Source organism: Dermochelys coriacea, chromosome 21 (assembly GCF_009764565.3).
Source record: "Dermochelys coriacea isolate rDerCor1 chromosome 21, rDerCor1.pri.v4, whole genome shotgun sequence".
NCBI classification, from domain to species: Eukaryota; Metazoa; Chordata; order Testudines; family Dermochelyidae; genus Dermochelys; species Dermochelys coriacea.
The window spans coordinates 2176690-2202577 of NC_050088.1; the positions used below are offsets into that span (position 1 = coordinate 2176690).

General features: G+C 53.7%; 1 protein-coding gene across 3 annotated transcripts in view; it reads right to left on the reverse strand.

Moving 5' to 3' along the window:
• The window catches only part of TAFA3 (TAFA chemokine like family member 3), a 66379-nt gene that overhangs the window by 32768 nt on the left and 7723 nt on the right, over positions 1-25888 (reverse strand). Inside the window, exons 2-3 of one of the 3 annotated variants that reach the window (XM_038380303.2) lie at positions 24821-24975; positions 848-936 (exon numbers count right to left, since the gene is read on the reverse strand). In XM_038380303.2, coding sequence (XP_038236231.1) covers positions 848-882 — 35 coding nt within the window. In that variant the 5' untranslated portion in view covers positions 883-936; positions 24821-24975. Of the gene's footprint in view, positions 1-746; positions 937-24820; positions 24976-25888 lie in introns of those variants that run through there. The other 2 variants (XM_038380302.2, XM_043500476.1) reach the window with 2 other exon arrangements.

Sequence of the window (25888 nt, forward strand, 5' to 3'; positions counted from 1 at the left end):
GACGCGTCTGAGGAGAGAGGCAGGTAAGAGGCAGCAGCACGCTGATACAATGAAATCTCGGCGAGGTGGCACTCGCTGTCCCAGAACACAGTGGAGACACACAGGATTAAAGATGGAATTGCTGCAAAAGACCAAGCCCTGCCCACGCTTTGTTCACAGAGTGCACACACACAATGAACACAGAGCTTGGAAGGTATCATTATTCCCCTTTCACTAAAACCTCTCATCCACTTGGGTGCCTTCCACCAGCAACGCAACCTCTGCACTTCTACTCTGGGAGCTGTTCTTGCTAGGGACAGAGAAGGGAGTCCTAGAATTGCTCACTTAAGAGAGATGCCTGAACCTGACCACATACTTCTTTTTCACTCCTGCATAGTGAGACAAAGGGCTCATTCTCCTGTTCAAGGAGGGATGCCCCTTCTCTGGCTTTCCCAGCTTCTGCATTACCTCGGACTCTCTTCCCTCTTTAAAGGCAACAGCAGCACAGAGGCGGTGAGAGGGAACCTACCTTCTTTGGTGGTGTTTAAAAGGACAGATTCTGCTTCTCGTTATACCGGCCTAACCCCCACTTACTCCAACGGAGCTACTCTGGATTTACACCTGGGAAACTGGCACCATATTTGGCCTGAAGTATTTTCATGCTTAGAAAACAGAGGGCAAAAAAGCACCTTGTCATTTCAGGTGATCACCCCTAGAGGGAACACGCCCACCCACCCACACACCAGCATGTGCCATTCAGAACTCACCCTTCTCGCAGAGATCTGTTCAGATTTCTGAAAGCAATATTGTCTGTTCAAGCAAGAAGAGGCCGTGCCATTGACACAGTAGCATTGGCAGAGATATTTACCTCTTACTGGGGTTTCGCAGCCACTGCCTGTGCATTCGCCAGTCTCCGATAGATCTGCTCTTTACAGAAAAGGGCAAACATCAGGGCATCTGAAAGCAGAGAGAGAAACAGCCACTTGAATAATGATATCGTCTATGAGAGCTCCACCTGAGCAAATCAGAAAGGATCACCGCTCCTTGGGAGCAAGCTGACTTGGAATGACCCACAGCTGCAATTATCCAGACATCGCAATCAGCTTGTCTCCTCTGTGCCACCAGGAGGGCCCAGCATTCCCACCCTGTGGCTCTGAAAATACAGGTTTCCTACTTAGCACAGTAATGGAGCAGGACTCTTAGGTCACGCGGTGGGAGGAGACGGTATGTGCCCGTGCAGAGCACTCATCGTCCATTAGTAGGAGGCCATGCACACACCCACTCACACCTGCACACCCATGTCCTCTCTCACACCTGCCCACCCACATCCTCTCTCACACCCACATCTCTCTGGTTCTGACCAGAAATACCACCCTGCACCTGAGAAACCTTTCCCGATGAAAGCTTCATTGAAGTTGATATGTTTATGCAAAAAGTTTTGCTTTCAACGAATTGACATTTTTCCAACCAAAAAAAAGCATCATTGAAAAATTCCTGACCAGCTGTTCTCATGACATAATACGCTGAACAAATTTCAGCCAAAGACCAAACCAGCCACCCAATCGAGAAACCAATCCTTTAAATGATTCAAGGAGACCCTTAAAAATCCCTTAAATACTCAAGTGTTCCTAATTCTGAGCTCATTTGTCCCAGTTTTAAACTCTGTTGATTTCAGCGACACTATTCTTGATTTCACTGATGTCACTGTTATCAGAACCAGACCCAATATACACCCACACTATGCACGTAGCACAGACACACTGAACAGATTCAGAGTATAAGTAAAGTGAGAGAGTAAACTAACAGTGAGATATTTTCACAGCATCTGCCTTCACTGGACAGGGGCTGACCCCAACATTATCATTATGGGAGCACTGTGGATCAGGGCCACACTGCACGAGGCACTGTACATACACTGATTAGTAGACAGCTGCTGCTTTGAAGAGTTTGCATTCTAGGTAGAAAAGAGAGACAAAGGCTTGCAGAAGGGGCCATCATTCTCCCTGTTTTACATATGGGGAAACTGAGGCATGATGCAATGACATGACTTGCCCAAGGTTACATAAGCAGACTGTGGAAGAGCTGGGAACTGACCTCTGACCTGCTGAGTCCCAGGCCAGGATCTCAACCACAGAACCAACTTTCCTTAGGAACAGCTGGAGCATTTGGTTGGTAAGACTGCCACAAATAATACATGATCCATACATACAGACTTACACTGGTTCCCCCAACGGTAAGACATAGCACTTACTTACCACCTGCCCTGATTGCACAGTGAAATGAGGGACACAGGGAAACCGCACTGTGCTGGCAGAGACAAAACTTTTATGGGCAGGTCTCCTGGGAACCTGAGCAGTGGCCTGGCAACACAAGGCACCTGCAGAGGGCAGACACTCCACCTGGACATTGCCACACAAGCTGCTGTTCAGATTTGTGCACAACCTGCCCCGTTCTGTCTGGCAGCTCCCAGGCAGCCTCAAGTAGCAGCTGAAACCCTGAATTTACACACTGCTATCACGTTCCATTACTGGGAGGTGAATCACCACAACTAAGAGTATGTAAAATAACGCACTAATTCAGAGCCCTGTGCATGTGTACTCCAGCACGGGCCTGAATCCCAGCACCCCCCTGCTATCAATTTCCATAACAACACACATCCTGGAGCTGGGCAAGGGACGAAACACCTACTCCACTTCAAAGTCAGATGATGTCCCCACATCCTTCTCCAAGCCTGCAATGGAGGATGCCCTCTCCAGGGACCTGACTACCCAGAGCCATAGGCTGCCCAACCACAGCAGAACTCAGCCTGTTGTAGGACCATGCGGGTTCGGAAGAGACCTCCGGAGCCTACTCTCTGCTCAGCAGCTGCGCGCTCCGGCCCTGCCTCTCCTCAACCCGCTGGGGATTCCCTGTTGTGCTCCTCCGGCACCCAGCCCAGGCGAGCTGTACCTGCCATAGGGCAGTGACCTGAGAGGAGATAAATGCAGCTGCTTTGCTCCTGTGTGTCAAAAACAGAGGGATCAAGCAAGGGCCACAGACCGCTGGGGGACCCCTGACCACCTCCCAGGCAGGTGCGGGTTTTCGTGAGCATGACTCGGCTCCTCCATCAGTCAGCATGCCCTGGAGCTGCCCTGGCCCCCTCTAGCGAATCTGTGGCTGGTGACAGACTGACGCCTCTGGAGAGCCAGTCCTCTAGCTGGCCAAAGAACAGCTACCTCTCAGGGGGCAGCAGGGCCGCCTTCCCTCGCACCCGGCTCCCTGCCCTGGAGAAACCAGCTCGACAGGGAAGAGGGGAGCTCAGTCTCACCCCTGGCACCTCTGCTGAGGCCTCCAACGGGGGTAATTAGCGCTCACAGGGAGGAGGGGGGTGGCTGTGTGATGCTGACACCTGTCACTAGGCACTATTGTAATCATTTCTATGTTGGTAGAAGCACCAATGGAGGTCAGGGCCCGGCTCTGTGCAGAAATCTAGGGAGAGGCATCCCTTGTCCCACGGGTCTTGACAAGACAGACAAGGGATTCAGGGACTGGCCCATGGTCACAGGTGGAGCCTGTGAGCGGCAGGAACTGAGTGCACGGCTCCTGCGTGCCACTCCAGAGGGCCCCCCAGGTAACCCAGTGCTGATTTTTCAAACAATTTCAAGGTCGTGGATCTGGATTTTGGGGGGGTCTTTTTAATGTTTGTGCAGGAAAAAATATCATATCATGCACCCCGGGACTGATCCAGCCCTCAGCCCTGTGGTATCTGAGCACCCTCCTGGGACTAGCTGAGAGCCAGCAATAACAACCGCTAAGGCCTACTGAAAGGCTGAGCACTTCTGAAAGCGGTACCCCAGGTCACTGACAGAAGCCCTCACACACAGATGGGACCAGAACCCAAGTCCCCTGCTCCTAGCCCAGGGCCCTAGTTAGGGGGATGCACTGTCTCCCAGCCCCACAGCAACGGAGCTACACCCCACCCCAATGTGCAGCACATGAAGGGGATGTGTGCAAACATCGATGCACCCACTGCATAGAGCCTTCAGCACGCTGCAGGCTGTGCCCACAAAGCAGGGGAAGATGCACTGGCAGGTGCAGAGCATTCATGTCACCTCTGTTCCTTGAGTGAAATTAAAAAAATAAATCAACATTTTACTTTCTGCAGCTTTAAATAGATCCCTCTTAATATTTATGGCCGTGGGGTGGGGATGGCTCAGGGACTCTGGAGCCGGAGCAAGGAGAAAGCTGCAATCAAGGTAACAGCCTCGATAGCAGAAAGTCCATTCTGCATCTGAAAGATAAAATGACAACTTCATGGCCCTGTTTATTGCCTGCTGAGACCCGACAGGATCCAGGGCAAACAACCACGTCCCCTGTAAAGCTTCGGTGTCGAGCCAGGATTTACTACAGACAAGCTGGAGTCAGTAAATACTATCTGTGCTGATGCAGATGCTCATGAGCAGCTCTGGCTGACCTGACGCAGGGCCAGGCAGCAACCTGCCTCCATCAGAAGAGGCTGACGTGTCCCAGGGCAGCCAGCAACCGGCCCCGTCAGAATAGGCTGATGTGTCCCAGGGCCAGCAGGGAGCTGTATGCACCGAGTGAGAAGCAGTCCCTGCCCCAAGAAGCTTACATCTAAATAGACAAGACAGGCACAGATGAGAAGAGACTTGCCCAAAGTCACCAGCAGAGCTGGGAAGAAAACTCAGGTCTACCAAACTCCAGTCCCGTGTCCTAAATGCGAGACCAGCTACTACCTCTCTCCTGACAGCTAGGCAGGAGCCAGCTGCATAGAAGGAGAACAGTGCCAGCTGTAGGAGCAAAAGGCTGGAGGCTTTTAAAGCCAGACCGAGCAATGCATTGGAAAGTAGCAATACTCTGTAAGGAACATGCTTTTACCAGATGAATTAAATGGCCCTAAAAGACCTTTCCCACTCTCATTTCTACAATTGACAATCACTAAGCTGGGCCCAGTCTCTCCTTATCCAGACAGGACCCTGCCCCTTCTACACCCAGCTCTCCGCTGCTTGCCCCATGTGCCAGCCATGTTTGCTCTGCCAGGACCCCATGACAGGACAGCGGGGCTTTGTTAAAATCCCACCACCCCATCGCAGGGAAGATGGACTAATCCCTGCCTGTGACAGAGTCACTCTCGCTTCATCAACCCCAGCCAGAGATGGCTCATCCCTGTGTCCCAGTATGATACGCTTGAAGGGGAAGTCAGAGGCCTTCGGAATAGACTGGATTGCACCCTGTGCCAGGCATCTGCAGAAAATGTACGAGGGGGGGAACACTGAGATGGGGGAGGGGAGAGACCATCCTAGGAATCCGCCGATAGGTCCCCTCTTCCCCAGCCTCGATGTTAAATTGCACACCTGGCCAGTTCACACATCCAGGTATTTTTCAGGAGCGAAGTCTCAATGTTTCTAGCAGAGGCACGCAAGACAAGTTTGGTTGCCAGCTGGTGGGATTTCCCCATTGCTTGCCCTCCTGTCTCCAAACAACGTGTGCCCCTGGTTCACAGAGGCATCGCCGCCTCAGGGGGGAAGTTCTTGTGGAGCCCCTGCGCTCGGCACTGAAAATACAGGAGCAGGAGAATGCTGGGGAGCTGAGCCTCTCTCCAGGAAAGAACATCCACCTCCTTACTTTAACAATGCTGTCTGCAGGCCATATGCAGGGAGCAACCACCACTGACCCATGGCACGCCATCCTAATCAGCTTGAAATTAATATCGGTTGCTAAGGAATGTCTATGCCTTCCCCACTTTACAGAGAAGCATGGTCACAAGACCAAGTGGCTGTAGTCCCACACAGATGCACGAAGCAGATCACCACGATGAGCCAGCGGACAGGCAAGGAAATCTGTTGCTGCTGCAGCTCCTGGCTGCTGAGGACCCCGGGAAATGACACAGACTTGAGAGGAAGGAATTTACGAGCCATGCTTGGCAGACCAGCCAGACTGTACTCTGGGCTGCTGGCTGCCTGCTCGTGTGGAATCCTGCCTGGCGGTGCCTTGCCAAGCCCCTTCCTGTCTTTGCTGCCATTTCATTAACTCACACATTTGTACTGGCCCTCGGCACCGCACCTCTGTGATTGCAAAGGGGAGTCGCACTGTCTAGGGACTGGAGCAGGGGCTAGGAATCACGATTCCTGGGCACTATCCCTGGCTTTGCCACTGAGTTGGACAAGTCACCTAAGTGCTCTGTGCCTCAGTTTCCCCAGCCGTAAGATGAGGTGGTGGTTTGTGAGGCTCAGTTGGTTAGTGCCAATCGAGTTTTTTCCCTACTGGAGCACCAAATGCTGGCGTGATGTCCCATGAACATGCAGCAACGTGGCACTATCCCCGTACGGCACGGCGGGTCTGCCTGGCAGTGTAAGTGATCCTGTGAACACTAACCCCTCCAGGAGTGCAGTGACAGGGAGGGAGCATGCTGCCCTGGTGCCATCGCCCCATTGATTTGGGAAGTCGATCTAAAGAGTAACCCTTCTTCCTCCCCTCCTCCCCAGATTCCAAGCCCCAGGATATTTCTTCCCTTCTATCATGGGTCCCCCTCCCCACCCTCCGCTCGGAGATCGTGCGCCGACACTGTAGGAGCTCAGCCAGCTGTAACACACTGGCACTGCCAAGCAAGGGCCATGCTCCCAGAGTCCAAACAGCAGCGTGCACTGTGCCCATGGGCAGGCTGCAGGGTGCAGAATGGCAGGTGGCCCCTCCAGCACCATGCGGGGAACGTGCCAGGGATGGATCCAAGCCGGCAGAGCAGTGGGCAGTTGTCCTTGTTCAGGCAGCTCTGTGCCTGGCCGGGCTGTTCCATTCTCCCCCGTTTTATTCCCCCGTCTCAGATGCGATTCCTAGCAGCAGCTGGTTCTCTGATGCCACATGTGCGTCCCACCAGGCCGGCTGGCACAGGCTGGGTTTTTTGTAACCCAGGACACAGCTGTGTTGGAGTTGAGCATGCATCGCACATGACGCACATCCCCACAGCGCTCCCTGAACAGCAATGAGGGAAGGTGTTGGCTGGCGCCATGCAGCAGGGGCAGCATCTTGGAGCCAGTGCTCAGTCTGCTGTCACTGTCAACACCTGTCTCCCTCCTTTTCACTGGAGTACCCTTGGAAGCAGCACTGGGAGTCAATATGCCTGAGTTTTGTGCCTAGCTCTGCCACTGAGTCTCTTAAGTGCTCCATGCCTCGGTTTCCCTGTTGTAAAATGAAGCGGGGGTTGGTGAGGCTCAGATGGTTAGTGGCTACAGACTGCCTGGCCTGCCAAATGCTCACGTCCCCGCACACAGCAACAAGTATTGCCACTCTCACCTCAACCTAACACAGGCAGCCGGGCACGCTCGCTGGAGTTTCACGCAGCAGATGGGGGCGCTGAGGTAGAATAACTCTGAGCAGGCCAAGCTCGCTTTATGGCCATCTGAACCGGGGAACTGTGCGCCAAGGGCCAGCTGCTGTGGCTTCAGAGATTAATGAGGCTAGTGATCAATTGTCTCCTCTCCCTGCCCCTCTCACTGCCAGCCCCTGGGTTCTCCCTCAAGGTCTGACCTGGCATCCCCAGCTGTACTATCTGAGCACCTCACAATCTTTAAGGCATTTATCCTCCTGGGAGGCAGGGCAGGGCTGCTATCCCCACTGGGCAGAAGGGGAAACTCAGGCAGAGAGCGGCTAAGTCACGGCCCCAAGGTCACACAGGGGAGGGGGCTACGGCTGAAGCAGGAACTGAACCCATAATCCTTCAGGCCCCTATGCAACAAATCTGCCTCCCTGCTCTGAGCCACTCTGCTGGTGGACAGCCCAGCACAGTCATCCCACACCACCTGAGCGCCCCGGACCAGGCACCACAGAGGCAGAAATTACCCAATGTCCATTTTCTTGCCCCAGAAGAAAACGGGCCAGTGGGCTAGCTGCGAAGTGTGGCTAACAGAGGCTAGAACTGCCTTGGAGTGGGACTGTCCCTGCATGCTGTGGTGTCACACACAGGAGCAAGAGTGTAAAACCCAGCCCGTCCTGTGGCACCACAACTGGCTACTGGGCTGCAGTTCTGCCCTTGCCTGGCTCTCCAGGCGCGAACAGAGCACTCACCTTTCCCCTTATTTCCGGCAATCTCCACTTCTCCACCCCCCTGTTCTGGCTCAACTTCAACAGGGCCCTGCGGGGCACATAGGAGGACAGCATCTGGCCCCTAGCTTGTAAGCCCCACAGCAAGGGGCCTTGCCTTCTTCACTGTCTGTATAGCACCATGCCCTGTGACGGCACGTACCGAGACAACAAAAGAGAATGCACTAATTACAGAAGCCAGCAGTGAGGAGAGGGAAACTGAGGCAGGGCATTTAAGGGAAATGCCCAAGGTCACTGAGCAAGCCAGCATTAGCAGTCAGGAGTTCTCATGCCCACTCGCCTGCTCTAACCAGCTTTGCAGGAAGCGGCACGTCACACACAGCTGAGAAAGAGACAATGTCACCTCCGCGCCACCCCGGCTCTGCATGTGTTATCCTTCTGGACTGCTTGTGGGGAGAAGTGACCGTTTGCACGTCTCTCGCCGGCTGGCGCCGACAATACAAACATGAGCTCATCGGACTGTTTACCATAGCACACACCACTGAACTGCTCAGAAGGGCTGGGCATCGCACACTGACAGCAGCTGCTTCCACTCAGCATCACAGCTAGCTTCTCTCCCCCGCAAAGAGGGGATGATTTATTTACTTCTCACCGGCGAAAGATGGTCCAACTGCAAGACAGAACCCTTCAAACATTTATGGCGCTAACTCAGCAGGGAGGGGGCTGCCCGTGCGCTCTCTACTCATATTATGGAAAATCCTGGGGAACGTCTCAGGCCTGACACAAATATTCCCTAAGCTCCTCTCTCTCGCTCTCTTCTATGTCATGGTGAAAGAAAAGAAATGGTCTCCAAACCCAAACGTGACAAAACACTGCCACTAAGTCCCTTGGGGATCCTTTCTACTGGGAAAAGGAGAGCAACTTCCTACCCAGGGTGCAGTTAATCTATCCATGTGTAATGGGGCTCCAGCCCTGCGAGTGAAACACCCTTTGGAGGGACGGGAATGGAAGCTCAGTTACTGCAATGTGCAGATCCCAATGGGTATTATTAGGGGTATTACTGGAGCTCTTCGAGGCCCCAGCTGAGACTGGGAACTCCTTGCACGGGTCGCTGCCCGGAATGACAGACAGTCCATACCCTGGAGAGTTTACAGTCTAATCAGACCAGACATACAAAGGGAGGGAAGACAGGAAGGAATATTAGCCCCATTTTACAAGTGGGAAACAGAGGCATCAAAACAAGGGGACAAGTGTTCACAGGGGCTCAGCACAGCGGATGCCAACCAGGAAAATCTGGCCATAAGTGTCACAAGGGGGGCTCTTCGGACAATCTGGCCTCATGCAACTTGCCCAGGGTCACACAGGGAACATGGGGCAGAGCTGGGACCTGATCACAGATCTCCTGAATCCCAGCCCAGTGCCCTAAGTGCAAACTTATCCCTCCTTTCTGGAAACCTGGTGAGGATGAAACCTACAGCCAGGGGGCCAGACTCTGGCCCCACATACAGTCATGCTGTGAAAAAACTGTCTCCACAGGAAGAGGATATTCCTCTGTTGAGTGAAAATCCATTAATACCTAGAACCCGCACAGCAAATGCAAGGTGAACGCAGAGCAGGTCCAGAATTCACATAGCGCATTTCCGGTGGGCCTTGGGTAACGGGCAGAGATGAAGCAGAGCAGTGCACCTGTGCAACACTGATCACAGGACTGCAGCCCCATCCCTCGGCTACCCACACAGCCCAGCCTCGCTGCCTACCCAGCCCCCTGCCACACTGCTGCCCATCGTTCTTGGAGTGAAATACTCCATTGTCTTGGCCAGGTCTCCGGTCACTTGTGCTCCTGAGAACAGCACCAGAAGGGGCCCATTAGATTACCTACTCCGAGGCCCTGCATTATAATCTCTCTCTGCCAAGGGCCTTCTCCAGGAGGTGCTTTTCCAGCCAGGATGCGGAAGTGTCAGTCACCAATCACCTCCCTGTGGATATAAAGCAGGAGGCGGTAGCACACAGCTGGAGGTATCAGAGGGAGCAGACACAACCCCCACCCCGATGATTAGCAAGTTCGTACTGACTGTCATGAGCACAGAACCCTGCCATGTGGCTGTTCATTATGGAGACTTCCAGTTCCGAGATCACGGTCTCCCTCCTCTGCCTCGTGCACCCGAGGAGATGACACCTGCAGAGCTCCTGAATTTAGCAGGTTTCTAAACGGATTTGGCATTTCTACTGCTAATGGGAATATTCACTGTTATGCTAAATAGGACAAAACCGTAGCTGGAATGGGCCTTGTATTGCATTGTTATCCATTAGAGTTCAATCAACTTCAGAAGTAGCTGGGACCAGCCACCACCGGAGACTAACGGGCTAGAGGGGACTCTGCTCTGTTGCAGGAGAACACGTCATGTGTCTCTACATCTGGTTAGAGTACATCTGCCCCGCTCATGAAGGTGGAACATACCGGAGCTAGGGTGAGCTAGCTAGCACGGGTAAGCAATAGCTGTGTAGACTGGTGGCACAGCTTTCAGCATGGGCTAGTTCCCGGAGTATGTACCCAGGGGCTGAGCGGGCTTGCACTCATGCGGCTAGCCCAGACAGCCACATATTTACGGCTATTGTTTCCCATGCTAGCCCAATCAAAGCTAGCATGGGCGTGCCTGACCACGAAAATGGGAATGTTTTGTCAAAAATCAGTATGTTCCCAGAGAAAATTTGGATTTTGACAAACCCATGTTTTCAGATGAGAAATTTTTTCAGGCAAAATATTTCACCCAGCTCTAATGATAACCCTTGGGGACAGTGAGCCCTCCCATTTATACCCCATAACGATGAAGTATAGCCCAGTGGATAGTACACTGGACTGGGAGTCAGGAGACCTGTTTAATTCCAGCTCCAGCACTGCCTTGGGGGTTATCTTGGGCAAATCTCTTCCCCTCTCACCTTTAGACTGTGAGTTCTCTGGGCCAGGGGCTGCCTCTTACCAGGTATATTTATGGCACCTAGCACAAAGGGACTCAGTTGCAGTGGGGGCCTTCAGGAGCGACCATAATACAATTAATAACATAACTTACATTAAAAAAGAAAAGGAGTACTTGTGGCACCTTAGAGACTAACAAATTTAATTGAGCATAAGCTTTTGTGAGCTACAGCTCACTTCATCGGATGCATTCGGTGGAATGCATCCAATGAAGTGAGCTGTGGCTCACGAAAGCTTATGCTCAATTAAATTTGTTAGTCTCTAAGGTGCCACAAGTACTCCTTTTCTTTTTGCGAATACAGACTAACACGGCTGCTACTCTGAAACCTATAATTTACATTGCAAGACAGGCCAGGACTGAACCCCTTCTTGTCCAAAAGCACAGAAACTTGAGTGCCTGTCTTGAGTCTCTGCCCTTCCCAAGAGCCCTGCGCAGTTCCTCTGGTTATTACGCTTCCTGCAACAGACAGCGATTCATATGCAGCACCCTCTGTTCAATAAATGATTCAGCCGGAGCTCAAAGCTGCTCTCAGTGATGTGAGGCAGGGACTGTAATGTACACCTCGAACCACTCCCCACCATCACTGGCGAGCCAGCCACTGATTATTTCATGACAGCGCTGTGCACACAGGCAGAGTAAATATTTATGAGTGAGGCCGAAGCTACCAGAGGAAAGGGTGAAATGAAAGACGTCTGGACGTCGTGCACAGGGAATAATTCATGGGGTGGAAAGTGAACTCAACTGAGCTGGAGAAATAACAGGGTTAAATGATAAATAAGCAGTGGGAATTTCACAGGCATTTGCACATGGGGAGGCTCCAGTGGGACTGGGCAGCAGGGGTCAGGGATGCAACAAGCTGTGTGGTCTATAAACTCAGGCTGAGCACAAATTATAGATCTGGAGGCCTAAAGGACAATTATGATCACCTCTTCTGTTAGCACCTCCTGGCTCCCAAGTAGGAAAGATGAGCCAGCCCAGGACAGCAGGATGTAACCCAAGACAACCTGGGACAGCAAGGCATGACACAGGATAGCTTCACTTGGCAGAACTCAGGACATGGGGTTGTTAGCGAGGAGGATTGTTAACCACACGAGCCATTTCCCAAGGGATAAGCAGGTAGCAGTTTTTAAATCAAGACCAGATTTCTCTGTCTAGCTCAGACATGGTCTAGCTCACTCAGAAGCTACTGGACGCTCCGAAGAGATTATTGTGCAGAATCATCTGGCCCAGGTTAGGCAGGAGGTCAGATCAGATAACCATAATGGTCTCTTCTGGCCTTAAGTCTAGAAGACTAAGCCAGCCTGGAATGGCCCAGGGTAACATGGGAGAATGGCACTGCACAGAATGGCAGGGCATGGCCCAGGGTAACATGGGGCAAGAGAGTGTGAATGGCACTGCATGGGACGGGACAGCACAGAATGGCAGGGTATGTCCCAGGTGGAATGGAACGGCACAGGACAGCATGGCCAGGCATCGCTAGTGTGTGACAAATCCCAGGGGGAGGAGGTTAGACCTGTCACTCCTGTTACAATAACAGACTCAGCCCCCGCCTTCCTTAGGCTTCCTTTGAAGAGCACTCTCCAGGCGCTTGTACTAATGGGATTACCCTGCTGCCTGTGTCTATGCCTGGCAGTCACCCCCCTGCTAATGAGCGGCACGTGGACCACAGATGAGTATTTAGGAGACAGGCCTTCTGAGCACTGAGTATTCTGAGCTGGTCGAGCGGGCTGTGGGGGGGCAATGGGAAGGGGCTGGTTTCTTTCCTTTCCTTCTGCTTGACTCACACATTGAGGCTCTGCCCCTCTCAGCACCCGACTGGATGGGATGCCGGTGGGTTAACTCGCCAGGAGAGCAGCATTCCTCTGCTTTCCCGGGTCCAGCACCCCATCCTCCCACGTACAGATCTCAGGGAGCTCTATTCACAGCACACCACTCACCATTCCCACGTGCACATGGACAGACACTGAATATTAACTAACTGCACTGAGCCTGCATGGTATCAGCGGGCAGCTACTAGACACACAGCTGTTAACAGGCCCGAGAACAGCAATAAGTGCCATCTGTGAGAGGGTGGGAGACACCTGTTAACTCGAAAGAGAGGAGCTGCTGCAACAGTCTCCCTCCCAGCCTTGGTTGGGGTCCTCAGCCTGCCACTGGCCACGGGGAACTGGGCTTAGGACGTGTCCTTCAGGGTCGGTGATGGAACCACGGGGAACGTAGAACCGTTTCCTCTGTCAAGACTGAAATTACAGCCGGGGGCAGGGAGTGTTGCACAGACCATGGGAAGCAAAGCCAGCTCTGGTTCCCGTCTGGTAGTGTGCATCAGGCCACTACCCTGCTCAGGGTCTCTGGGCTCTCCTGAGTTGCTCTCTCTGAAGATGGCGCACGCCCAGTGCAGCGTGGGAGGATCCCGGCAGTGCTGTGTGCCTGGATTTACACCAGCCTGGAAACCGCTTGGTTCTCCCAGCAAGCAGCAGCTTCTCCACTCCTGCAATGCACCTGGCTGGAGCCTTCCCTCTAGCCTGCTTCCAAGAGCACAAGTGCCAACAGGTCAGGCATCAAAGAGGAGAGAGAGAAAGGTGCTGGCTGCTGGAAGCAAGAGCTGCAGCCACCAACACAGAATGAAGCAAGGGGACAAAGGCCCCCAGAGACCTGGGCCTGACGCAGTGGGTGATCCCAGAGATGGCTCCAGCGTCCCCACCTGAAACGGGCTAACAGCACACACCTGCCTCTGCACGGGGCTGAGCACTTCACAGAGCACTTCGCCCTTCTCCCCGGCTCAGGGCCCAGTGGGCGTGAGCTGCTACCACGTCAGACCGCTGGCACGTGGCAGCCCCTGAGGACGCAGGGATGATGGTGCTCAGTGCAGCTTGTCAGAGGACCTGACATTTCCTTAGACATCTCTTAGCCCTGGTCTACGCTGGGCCGGGGCGTGGGGGGGGGTCGATCTAAGTTACGCAACTTCAGCTACATGAATAACGTAGCTGAAGTCGACGTCCTTAGACCCACTCACCGCGGGGTCTTCACGGCCGCGAGTCGACGGCTGCCGTTCCCCCGTCGACTGCCTGCGCCGCTCTCGGCGCTGGAGTCCCGGCGTCCACGGGAGAGCGCTCGGGGGTCGCTTTATCGCATCTAGACTAGACGCGATAGATCGACCCCCGCTGGATCGATCGCTGCCTGCCGATCCAGCGGGTCGTGTAGACGCCCTTAGTTAAACTGCTCCTCCCCAGAGTGACCCATGAGGAGGCGTTTCAGGGGCATCTCTCATTCTCAGGAGGAAGCTGCACACACAGATAACTGTCCGTGTCCCTCTCTTCTCCTTACCCGACAGGACAGGGAGAGGGGCTCATACACCTCTCCAGACCCCAAGTGATCACCACTCCAGGTTACCCGGCTTGGAAAACTGTCTTGCTTTCGTGGCTTGCTACTCCGGGGTGTCAGGACCCAGTTTGTTTCCTTCGTCACCAAGATGCGTCCACTGCAGACAGAACAGCCACCCACAGCAACCTGCCAACCATCCCCACTTTGCCCACACGATCCAGCAAAGCACTCAAAGCACATGCTTCACTTTCGGTATGTGAGTAGCCCTGAGCATCCCATCTGACTCCGTAGCAAGCTCAGGTTCAAACCCAACTGGCTCGAACCTTGCCTTGTATCGGTCTGTGGCAGAGAAATTAAGCTGTGTGCAGTTTATTCCACGGGGAGTCATTTGGCCAGTTCCTTAAGAACAGAAGTTCTGTGGGATCGGGGAGAAGCCAAAGATCCGGCATACCCTCTGTATCAGAATGAGGGCTTACCCCTGCGTTCTTGCCAAAAGCCCCCACCCTCCCCTTACTCCAGTACTGCCATTAACTATAGAACTACTGACATCCTCCACCCCAGAAATGGCTGCATTTCAGTGATGGGAGAACTGAATCCTGTGTATCCGGTGCGAAAACTCTTTGGGACCTTACTGAGTGAAAGCTACTGTGGCTATAGCGGTTACTGCATGGATACAGAGCACCAGTGAGCAATGCTTGCTCCCCCTACACAGATCTTCCTTGCTAATGCTGATTCTGGGGGACACTATCTTCTCCCTCCTCCACAAGGCTCTGTGGGGTTCCTTTGGTTTTATCCCCTACACGCTGCCTTAATTAAGGTTTGGATCGGTGAAGCCTTGGGCCACCAAACTCTTTCCTACAGAAAATGGGCATCCCAGCCTTGCAGATCGCCAGAATGGCTTGAGATCCTGCTGTGGACTATCTCGGCTAAACTGGCGGTGCTCTTACCACATATCCTAGCAGAAGGTGTTGGACTAGCAGTCAGGGAACCTGGGTTCTCTTTCAACTCTGCCACTGACCAGCTGTGCAACCTTTGGCCAGTCACCTCCCCTCTCTGGGCCTCGGTTTCCCCTCTCTCCCTGTGTCTATTTAGAGTGTAAGCTCCCAGGGGAGTCTCTCTCTCTTGGGGCATGTACAGAACCTAGCACAACACAGCCTCCTTGCGCCAGTGGGATCCCTGCACTCGGGCCAGGGACTGCATCCTGGGCTGCCAGTGGCTGGTGGGAGGTCCCACGGGCAGGGGGGAAGAGGGGTTTTTCCTCTAATAACGCCCCTCTGAGCCTGTCCTGCGGTAGGCATAGGGACGCAGCCACGCTGGGAGGAATGCTGGAAAGGAGCAGTAGTGAAATGCCCCAGCGTCGAGGCGACAGTTCAGAGGCAATGCACATTTCTGCTCTGTCCCGGGCTGGATTGAATTACCCACAAGAGGGAGAGGAAAGCTCATCCAAGGAAAGCTGCCTCCCACTCCACGTACCCCATTGCAAGGGCTCGGGCTGTCTTTGCGTGACATCCTGGAGTCAGCTCCCACCTTGACCGGGAGAGGAGCAGCTCCAAAACCTTTGCCAATCAAGGGCAGCTCTGCCCGCCCCGCAGTCTCTGCCAGAGCCCCTGCTCCAAGGGGTAACCACACAGCCCGAGAGGGACAATCCTCACACAGTCTCTACTCTAGAGGTTCCTCCCAGGTGTCACAGCTCCTCTCCCCATAAAAGCTGGGATGGGCCAGGCCTCCCTGCTTCAGCTTCTGGCCAAGAGGGTTAGGAAGAATCGCCCTCCCCTCCACACACCACCATGGTCTCTGCATTCTGGGGGTTCCTGCACCTCCCTCTGCAGCAGCTGGTGCTATGACATGAGAGGCTGGGCTTGGGTCAGACCCAGGGTCCGCCTGTCTGGCTGTTCCTGTTATTGGGTATTTCTATTTCAATATCTCCTAAGGACCCTGTCGGGGATCAGAGCCCCCTGGACTGGCTGCTGTAGAAGCAAACAGCACAGCACCTAGGTGCGGATCTCCATTCTCCCCGGGGAGGTTTGCATTTCCCCTGCTAACCGCCGTGTTTGCCAGCTGCATTAGATCCCAGCCAAAGCTGCACGGTTCAATAATGAGCCTGGCTCCGAGATGCACCCCCAGAGCTCTCCTGCCTCTCCCACACTGGTACCTGCCTCCCGTTCGACCTTCGCTCACTTCTCTCTCCTTTGCCTGGCTCATGATCTCTGAGTGCAGGTCATCTTCCTCCCAGCAGCTCTTCACATCCTCAGCTTGCAGACGCCCCACACCCCAGTTCTCCAGCCCTGCCACTGCTGCTTGGCTGAGCAACGTGGCAGAGATTCAGTGTGTGGTACAAGCCCTCAGGACGGCCTCAGGCCTGCTCAGCACAGGAGTCTGATTATCCCCACAGGAGCACTGGGCAGGTGGCTGGTCTGTGTCTCCGAAATCGGCTGGAAAAGGTTTGTGAAATCCGTAGGAGGTTTGTCTCTCTCTGGCTGGATTTTTGTACAGCTCCCCACCACCACCTGCTTTATCTCCCTCCCTCAGGCCTAACCTATTTGCATGCTAGAAAAATACTAATACAAATAGGATTTTACAGCTGGCACAGCGGGAAAATGACCAGAGGAAAGAACAGAAGCAGAAGGGGTGGGGAAAGGTGTAACTCATGGAGAAACATATCAGCACAGAGACGATCTGGAAAAGCACCGAGGAGATGGCGCATCACAACGCGGGAGATGGGCCACAGGGCAAGAGAGGCCCCAGCAAGGCAGGATCACCCATAACAAGCTGCCCTTCGCTCTGTTTTTTTAGAGTGAATCTGCAGAATATGCCAGGTGCTGGGCACCTTCCCCACCCATTCTGCAAGTGCCCTTCTAACCTGATTTATAGCACCTCCTTCTATCTGAGCCCTACCACCTTGCACCACCAGTGCTCCTTGAACCCGACCCACAGCCCCCTGCTACTCCTAGGATCTCCCTACCACACACAGAGTTCTGCCAATGCCCCTCAATCTCAACCTACAGTGCCTCCCACATTATCCCAGTTCTGTGCTCCCCACCCAGCTTTGCAAAGGCACTTATGTCCTGGCCAGAGCCCCTCCAGAGCTGTGCTGACGCCCCCCATCAGGACGGACACTGTCCCATGCCCACGGCCACACCCAGCATTGCTGATGCAGCCCAGCAAGGAGGCTGGTTAGACCCTGTGATATACTATACCTTGGGGGAGGGCCTTGTAACCCCCATATTCCTCATCTGTCTAAAACTGTGATATTGCATAAAAAGCATGCCTTGTGAGGTATCAGGGGAAAGGTTATGATCAGCTGAAAGTCACTGTTCTATCTAAATATGCATATCTTTATAGCATACAAAGTTATAAGAATTGTGTTATACGTTTGGCACTAAAACATGCTGTAAGTTGGGGAACCAGCCAGATATTCACTCCCCAGAGACAACAGCAAAGAAAGTAACCAACGCCTGGGTGGTGTCAAACAACCCATCAACAGCCATTGTCCAGCAAGGAAGCTACAATGCAGTGACTCACCTGCCTGAGGTCACACCAGTGCAATTGCTCAACCTTGCCTGGGGACTCAGAATGCCCCCAGATATGCCTGGACTTGTGTTCTACAAGCACATGGGACTGAGGGTATAAAACAGAACACAGGGGCCCCGTGCCTAGCCTTTCTCCTGCCCCTACCTATGCCGCAAGCAAGAAGGACACTCAGAAGACTGAAGACTGCAACAGAAGAGACTGGCTCAGGTTTAAGGGACAAACCTGTATATTAAGGACTGCAATATCCATTGGGGTGAGAAAAACTGCTTAATCTAGATGTTGCCCAGTCTAATAGGGTTGAGAGTTTAGACTGTGTGCTTAGACTTTCTTTTGGTAACTAACTCTGACTTTTTGCCTATCACTTATAATCTTTTGTAGTCAATAAATGTGTTTAACAGTTTCTCTTTACCAGGGGGTTTGCTGGAAGTGTTTGGTCAGGGTGCTTGCTCAAGTTTACAAAGGCTGATGTATGTCCACTTTCCACTGATGAAGTGGTGAACCAATTAACAAATTTCCACTGCTCATCTTGAGCAGTGCAGGACGGTATATTCCTGAGGTACAAGGCTGGGAGGGATTTGGCTGGTGCCTTTACCCTGTGTGATTCATGAGTGGCTCTGGGAGCTTCATGCAATAGAGCTGGGTGTGGGGCTCTACATGCGGTTGTGCTGAGTGATCACAGCGCCTGGACGGGGTTGCTGCTGGTCACTAGCCAGGCATGGTGGGAGACAGCCCCGGATGGGGAGTTCAGGGGGCACAGCAGTTCCACAGTCCCAGGCTGCACCCGGGGATCCCGGCCCAGACCCCATCACTGAGAGGGGACTGCCCCATTCTGGCTGAATCAATTAAATGAATTATTACGCAAGCGAGTGCGCTCTGCTTGAAGTGGGCATGAGCTGAAGGGATACAACTGGGTGATTCCCTTGCCTAAAGACAAATCTAGGCGATTACAAGAGCTCCAGTGGGTCTGTCGGCTAAATCCGCGCTCCGATTTTCACACCATGGCCTGCATTGTCCTAGCCCCTTCAGAGATGGCACAGCCTAGCATGGAGATACTGAGACCATTTTTAAGATGTGAACTATTTCCTCGATAAAAAAGGAAACAGCCCTCTTGGCACCACTAGGGCCAATTGTGCACATCCATCCAGAGGTGCCCATGCAGCACGCTCGGCCTGCAGCACCACGGCCGGCGCACGAGGGAGAGGGAGCCAGAGCAGAAATGAAAGGAGGGTGAGGATGCTGTGTACTGTGGTCTCCCCTCCCTCCTCCCTGAGCTGACGAGCGGCAGAGCGAGTGGCGCACCCAGCAGCACACACCGGGCCTGCCTGCCTGCCGCGAGACCCCCAGCCACAGAACGAGAGCAAGAGGCTTCCTCATCCTCCACATTTCTCACAGGGAAGAGTCTCTGTCTCGCTAACCCCCATCTCCCAACACCCCTCATCTTCCCCCACACCCAGTGCACCCCCAATATCCCCCAGCCCACCCATGGGGGGAGGGATAGCACAATGGTTTGAGCATTGGCCTGCTATACCCAGGGTTGTGAGTTCAATCCTTGAGGGCCATTTCGGGATCTGGGGCAAAATTGAGGAATGACCCTGCTTTGAGCAGGGGGTTGCACTAGATGACCTCCTGAGGTCCCTTCCAACCCTGATATTCTATGATTCACGCCCTCCCCAGCAGGGCAGGATCCTAATTCTTTGTTACTCATTTCCAATGACTTTTTAGAGAAGCATAGTGGCATGGCTGGAGGCCAGGAGCCCAGGCTTCCCCACCCAAAGGCTGGTGGTCAGACCCCCTGGGGAAAGGCCACGCTGCTTGTCACTAGCACGTAGGGGCTCAGGTGGTGGTCACAGGGGCTCTTTGCAGCACCAGGGTCCCTTCCAGCAAAGCGTCCTCTGGCAGGGGAATGGCCTAGGGTCGCAGCCCATGACCGCAGGACAGCGAAATGTGGGGGACAGCGGGACTCCTGCCCACTAATGGGTATTGGGGCTTTCCCCTTTGCTGGGAGGACTCAGCCATTCCAAATAAGGCCAAAACAACTGCTGCTCAGCGCAGCCACATGTGAGAATGCAGGAAGGGGAGCCAAGAGGCCTAGCACCACCACTGACTCACCTTGTGTCCTTGAGCAAGTCACTTCTACTCTCTGTGCCTCAGTTTCCCCCGCCCCATAATTGGGTTAGTAACACAACTGGGTGTGCCCTGGCAGTTTGCTGGCATTCCCAGGGGGCTGGAAAAGAGTAATTATTTTGCATTAGCCTGAGAGCAGAGGCCAACAGCAACCTTCTGGTGAAGCCATTTTGCAGACCCTGCTCCACAGCGGATGATGAGGGTGAAGGAGCTCAGGGTGCAGGAAAGCCGCTCTGAGCAGAGGTCTGATCCTATTGCAAAGCAGCACTAGACAATTTCAGCGTACAACTCTCCTGGAGGGGAATTGCTCTTGCCGAGCAGGAAGAACAATCCCGTGTCCCCTCCTTCCTGTCAAGTCCGCAGGGTTAAACGCCTTGTCAGCCGTGCTTACCAACCTGCCCTCAGCTGCCAGAGCAGGCTGGCTCCATCAGGGTCAGGAAGAGTTCAGCATTATGCAGGGAGGTTACAGTGCATTAATCAGCCTTCTCTCAGGGCCGGGCTGCTCCCGGCTCGCCCACCCACCCACCCTACGTTTAGAGCCACACTTGAAATGCATTCCTTCGCCAGGCCTTCCTCTGAAAACGGGGTGCAGGAGAAGCCCGATCTCCCAGCGCCTGCTGCTACAGGGCACGGGAGCCTTTCCTATACTATACTATGGCCTCTTTCCCACAGCAAGGAGATGCGCAGGAAGCCACAGCTCTGATGTCCTGAGGGCAGCTAGGATTTGCTGCCCCGATGGTGAGGGGCCCGTGGGAAGGGGACATGAAGGAACACATCTCAGAGATGTGAAGGGGGAACCTAGGGGCAATAAATGGCTGAGCCCCTGCCATCGCCATTCAGGCCGGCAGCAGGATTTGACCCAGTAGCCAGACCACGTTGCCCTTCCCAGGCAGCTGCCGTTATCCGCGGTTTGCGTAATAAACCGAGGCACGGAAAGGTTCAGGCCCTGATTTCCACCCACACATTCCACTGACTCCCCAGGGAGAGCAGGTGCTTGGTGTACTGATTCACAGTGGAGGAGACCTGCCAAAAGCAGTCATGAGAACATCTGTGGTCATGAGGAGACCAGGCCCTGCCGCTGCACAAGTGGATTTGCCTATGTGGGGCGTGCGTGGGAGGAGAGCAGTGAGGCAGACTCCTGGGTATGTACCCAACCTGCAAAGCACCCATGTGCCAGCTGCCTACTCCGTGAGGGAGGGAGCACTCTCTGAACCGCTCACGGGGAAAGCGCATGTGGTTGTAGCAACGTGGCACGTTCACACGTGGAACACTCACTAGTGCTGGGCAGAGCTGGCAAACGCTGATTCTGAGAGCAAGCTGGGCCAAAACCATTGCACAGAGCCCGTGAACCTCCTCTGATTCGCATCCCCCATCCATCTGCTGAAGGTCAGTCAATAACGGCCAGATGTTTTCAGATCCTCCAAGGCAATTTAAATGCCAGCCTCTGTACTTGTGGAAGTCAGAGAAATGTGGAAAATGAATGAATTACTTTAGCAACATTGTCTGCATATAGAGCAGCATCGCTCACCTCCCTGGCAGGGACGGTGGGATGGGGGAAGAACCGGGCTGCAGCAAGCATCCTGCCTGGGAGCTCTGATGCAAATGTCCTACTCTCCACGTGACCCGAAAATACTTGACAAACAGGCATTTTCCATCATTAACTGGTGTCACTCGAACCTCCTTTTCAATCTTCAATAACTCTGGTTCTTTGTCCAGGTGGAAACTGTGTCCTGAAACTCCCCCCAGCTCCGCTGACTGATCTCCATGTGACAGAACGTGTCCTGAAACCAAACCGAGCACACTGCTTCCCCGAGCCAGGTGCCTGAGGCCCAGGAGAGACGTGTCCCCACTACAAGCAGAGCCTGAACACTTAATTGCTACACTGTGAGGGGTCTGTGTGGCAACACGGAGGGGAGTTCACAGGAGCTGCCAGGACCATCAGACTATCGACTCCAGGCCTGTAACAACATTAGGCTACAGAAAGATAATGGAGCAATGCTGAGACAGCAGTGCCTGGCGACTGAGGACAGACAGAGGGTGTATATGGGGATGGAGAGAGAGAGAGAGAGAGAGAGAGAGAGATTTGCTCACCACCTACTTCAGACTCCCCAGTGCCTCACTGCTGATCTATCCCATTGGTTTGGCCAATGCACACTGATGAAAGGCAGATATCGTTTTGTCTTTGCCCCAGGCCTGGTGATTCTCCAGACCTCAGGCTCCTGCGTCACACCCCACAGTCATCTCTCGTGTCTCTGACCTTCCAGAGCCGGTGCCCCATTCATTTGCGGACCTCTATAAAAATTGGAATGGAGGTGCAGACCCCTTTAGAAATCTTAACCATAGTCTGCGGACCCTCAGGGGTTGAGAACTACTGCTCTAGCATCAGCAGGGCCTGTGACCCCATCCCTGTGGGAGAAGCTGTGACCCCAATGGAGCAGCACTTGGAGGGGTATTGGCAGCTTTCACAGGGAGCTGCCTAAAGCCCTCCTCATGGCTGCCAGGGGGCTTGGAAGCACAACAGGGGATCCCTTCAGATCTCAGTTGCTTGGAAATCAGAGCAGTAATGCTTCCGGAGTCAACCTGAGCTGTAAAACTCACGGTCAGGACGAGCCTCAGCGAGTCTCTTTCAGCTCCACACCAGCATTCAGTCTATATCCCACCTCCTTCCACTGGCGCCCCAGCTCAGCAGACAGGGATGGAGCGAAGGGACCACCTGCTCCCCCCTACCCCCCGGCAGGAGATGAGCACAATCTGACACACTCCAGCTGAGACCAGTTGCATCCAGTGAGCAGAAAATACCTTGGGAGTGGATCTGAATGGGTGTGAACCCTCAGGCACAAGACAGAGGGGTGCTGGGATTAGGGGTGGAGTACATTGCCCCTGCATGCACTGCACAGAGTCGGCTCCAGATGCTACCCATGTGAGCGGGGGAAGAACTGCTTTGTGGTCACAGTACTGGGCGGGGACTCCAAAGATGTGGATCCAATTGCTCGGCCACAGACTCCCCGTGTGACGCCTGGCAATTCATTTATCCTGCTGGGCCTTGGTTCCCCACCTAGGCCATGGCGATGAATCTATTCCACACAGGTTCAGTGTCCACCCTCGTCACCAGAGCATAGAAGCACAGTCCAGCAGCGCGTTAAGTGGTGTCACTAGCGTCCTTCACGTGCAATAATACAGCAACCTCCCACTCTCTGTGCCTCGTCTATTCAGATTGTGAGCTCCTCCAGGCAGGGACCTTCCGCTACTCTGCCCCTGCGCAGCGCCCAGCACAGGCTCTGAGCTCAGCTCAGGCCTCCAGGTGCTGCTCCAATACAAACAGTGACCAAGCAAGGCGAGACAACGTGGGGTTTCTGGGGGAATCTCTTCCTGGGATGGACTCAAACAGCTGTAGTAATCAAGGCTGGCCAAGTGCCAAGCACCCCTACCTTCTCAAAGCTGTGCAATCTATAGTTAGTTAAGGAAGATTGAGCTGTTTGGGAAAGCTATGAAAGCATAAATAAGTTACAGCTGACCATGGTGTGCGGGAAAGCTCTTGTGTGGCATTGGAAGAGCTGGGGACTGTACCGCCTTCGTGAACGCCCTCCTGGGTGCTCAGAGAAATGCAGGGGATCTAAAGCACTACATGCTATAAAAGACAAAGTGACGGCTCAATCCAGCCTTGTGGAACACGGCACCCTGAGCCACGCACTCCAGCTCCGATCAACCTCGCTGGAGCTGGTCCACATAGTTCCACACAAAAACTGTTCCCATCGGGAAACATGATTTTGCACAGTTCACTCTCTTCCATGGGAAAAGGCTGAATTCAGCACAATCTTCCGATTGTCCCAAGCGGGAGACTCCAACCTAACCAGTTGGAGTTGGACACTTTGAAACAAAATGACATTTTTCATTCCAAAATGTCGCTCTGACATAAAGAACACCGTTCTGACATGTCAAATCATTTCCTTTGGTTGACACTGTCGATATAGTTCCAATCTGACATTCCCAGCTGGAAAGTTTTCAGAAATTTCCATTGGCAGACTGGATTTTCTTGTGCTGGTTTTCATTCTGATTTGGAACAGGAAGTAATTTGGAAACATCTGATTCTCCCATGGTGTGAAAATGCCATTTCCCCTCCTGCTCTACATCTAGGGATGCTCAATGGTCATGGGAATGCACTCACCAAACGCTGATGGATTTGCTTCCCCAGACAACAAAGCAAACACACAACTGTGCTAGAGAGGAGATCATAGGAGCAGCGATTTCCTCTGCAAACAACTTCCAGTTACAGGCGCCTACTCCCAGGACTAGACCCCGTTCCTCTTTCTGTCCTCCAGAAAGCTCCCCTAATTCAGCACAAAACTGTGTGTTCCAGAATCAAAGGCACTGACCTGGGAGTCAGGAGCCCTTAGCTTTATTCCAAGGGGCTCAGGCACCCAAATCTTCCCAAAAGCCAATGGGAGCTAAGCACCAATGCCCCCCGGCTCTGAAGTGCTGGGCTGGGACCCCGGAGATCTCAGTTCAATTCCTGGCTCTGCCACAGATTTCCTGAGTGACCTTAGATGGGTCATTTAATCTCCCTGTGTCTCAGCTCCCCATCTGTAAACTGGGGATAATGACACTGACAAGCTTTATCAAGTGTTTTGGGATCTGTGGCTGAGAAACACTGCACAGTGGGGTTCTGGTCTACCACGCGGCTCCGAGGCACTTGGATCATACAAACAACAAATCCTAACAGCAGCTGAGAGAACTGGCGAGCATTATCAGCACTTTTCGTATTGCCATGACATCCCTATGTAGAGATCTCAAACCTGGGCCAGGAGGAGCACCCCTTCCCCCACACACCACAGAAAGCCCTTTTCACCCCATACCTGGAGCTTTCTTGCTAAGGTAGCCCCCAGCTCCGTCTCTTTAATGGCGTGAGGGGAATTCATGGCGCGGGTCCTGCGGCACGTGGGTGGGTGAGTGACTTCAATCCTCTCTAGGGTGGTGCTGCCTAGAGGGCAGGCAATAAGGGCCAATGCATCTGTGAATGAACACACAGTAACACCGGTGGGCCTGACGCCAGCCACGAGGAAGAGCACAGAATCCCCTCGCCCTGTTCCTCCCTTTGTTGTCTGCGTTAGAGCCTCTCAAAGCCCAGCCAACCTCTACCCGTCTCTCTCTCTCTCACACACACACACACACACACACACACACACACACACAACGGGAAATGCGCTGCGAGCTGCTTGGCGCCTCTGGTGGGAATATCTCACTCAAGGCTCTGTCGCAGGGCCAGGTGAAAACGATTCTCCCACCCTGCCTGGAGGATTTTATGCAGGGCACCCCTCTGCCGTGCACCGTCAGAGGGAACTGGGGCCTGGCCGCAGGGAGGTTTGCTCTGCTCCGAGGGAGAGGTGGCTGGGACACTTTCACTCACCAGTGAGTTTCCCCACTTGGTGGAGGCGGCTTCCATTGCTTTCCTTGCTGATGGGTTTGGTGTGACAGGCACTTATCTCAGCGGTGACAATGGAAAGCAGGCATGAGAGGCTGACCAGAGAGGAGACGGAAACCTGCCACTCCCCAGAGTAGGGTGACCAGACAGCAAATGTGAAAAACTGGGACGGGATGGGGGGTAATAGGAGCCTGTATAAGAAAAAGACCCCAAAATTGGGACATCTGGTCACCCTATGCCAGAGACAGGGGCAGGCATCCCACGGCCTTCTCCAGGACTCACTGGCAATGGCCAGCGCCTCTGCCAACAGTCTGTCAGAGTCAAGCCAGCTGCACAGGGAGCTAACAGTGACATCCAGTGGGAGGCTCCAGGGTAGAGGCTCTCAGCCTTCTCAGTTCCACAACCCCATGCCACAAACCTCAGGGACATGAGGGAAGGCCCCATGGGTCATGGCCCCAGACTGAGAGCCTGCGCTTCGGAGCCCGTGAGAATGGGACTCATT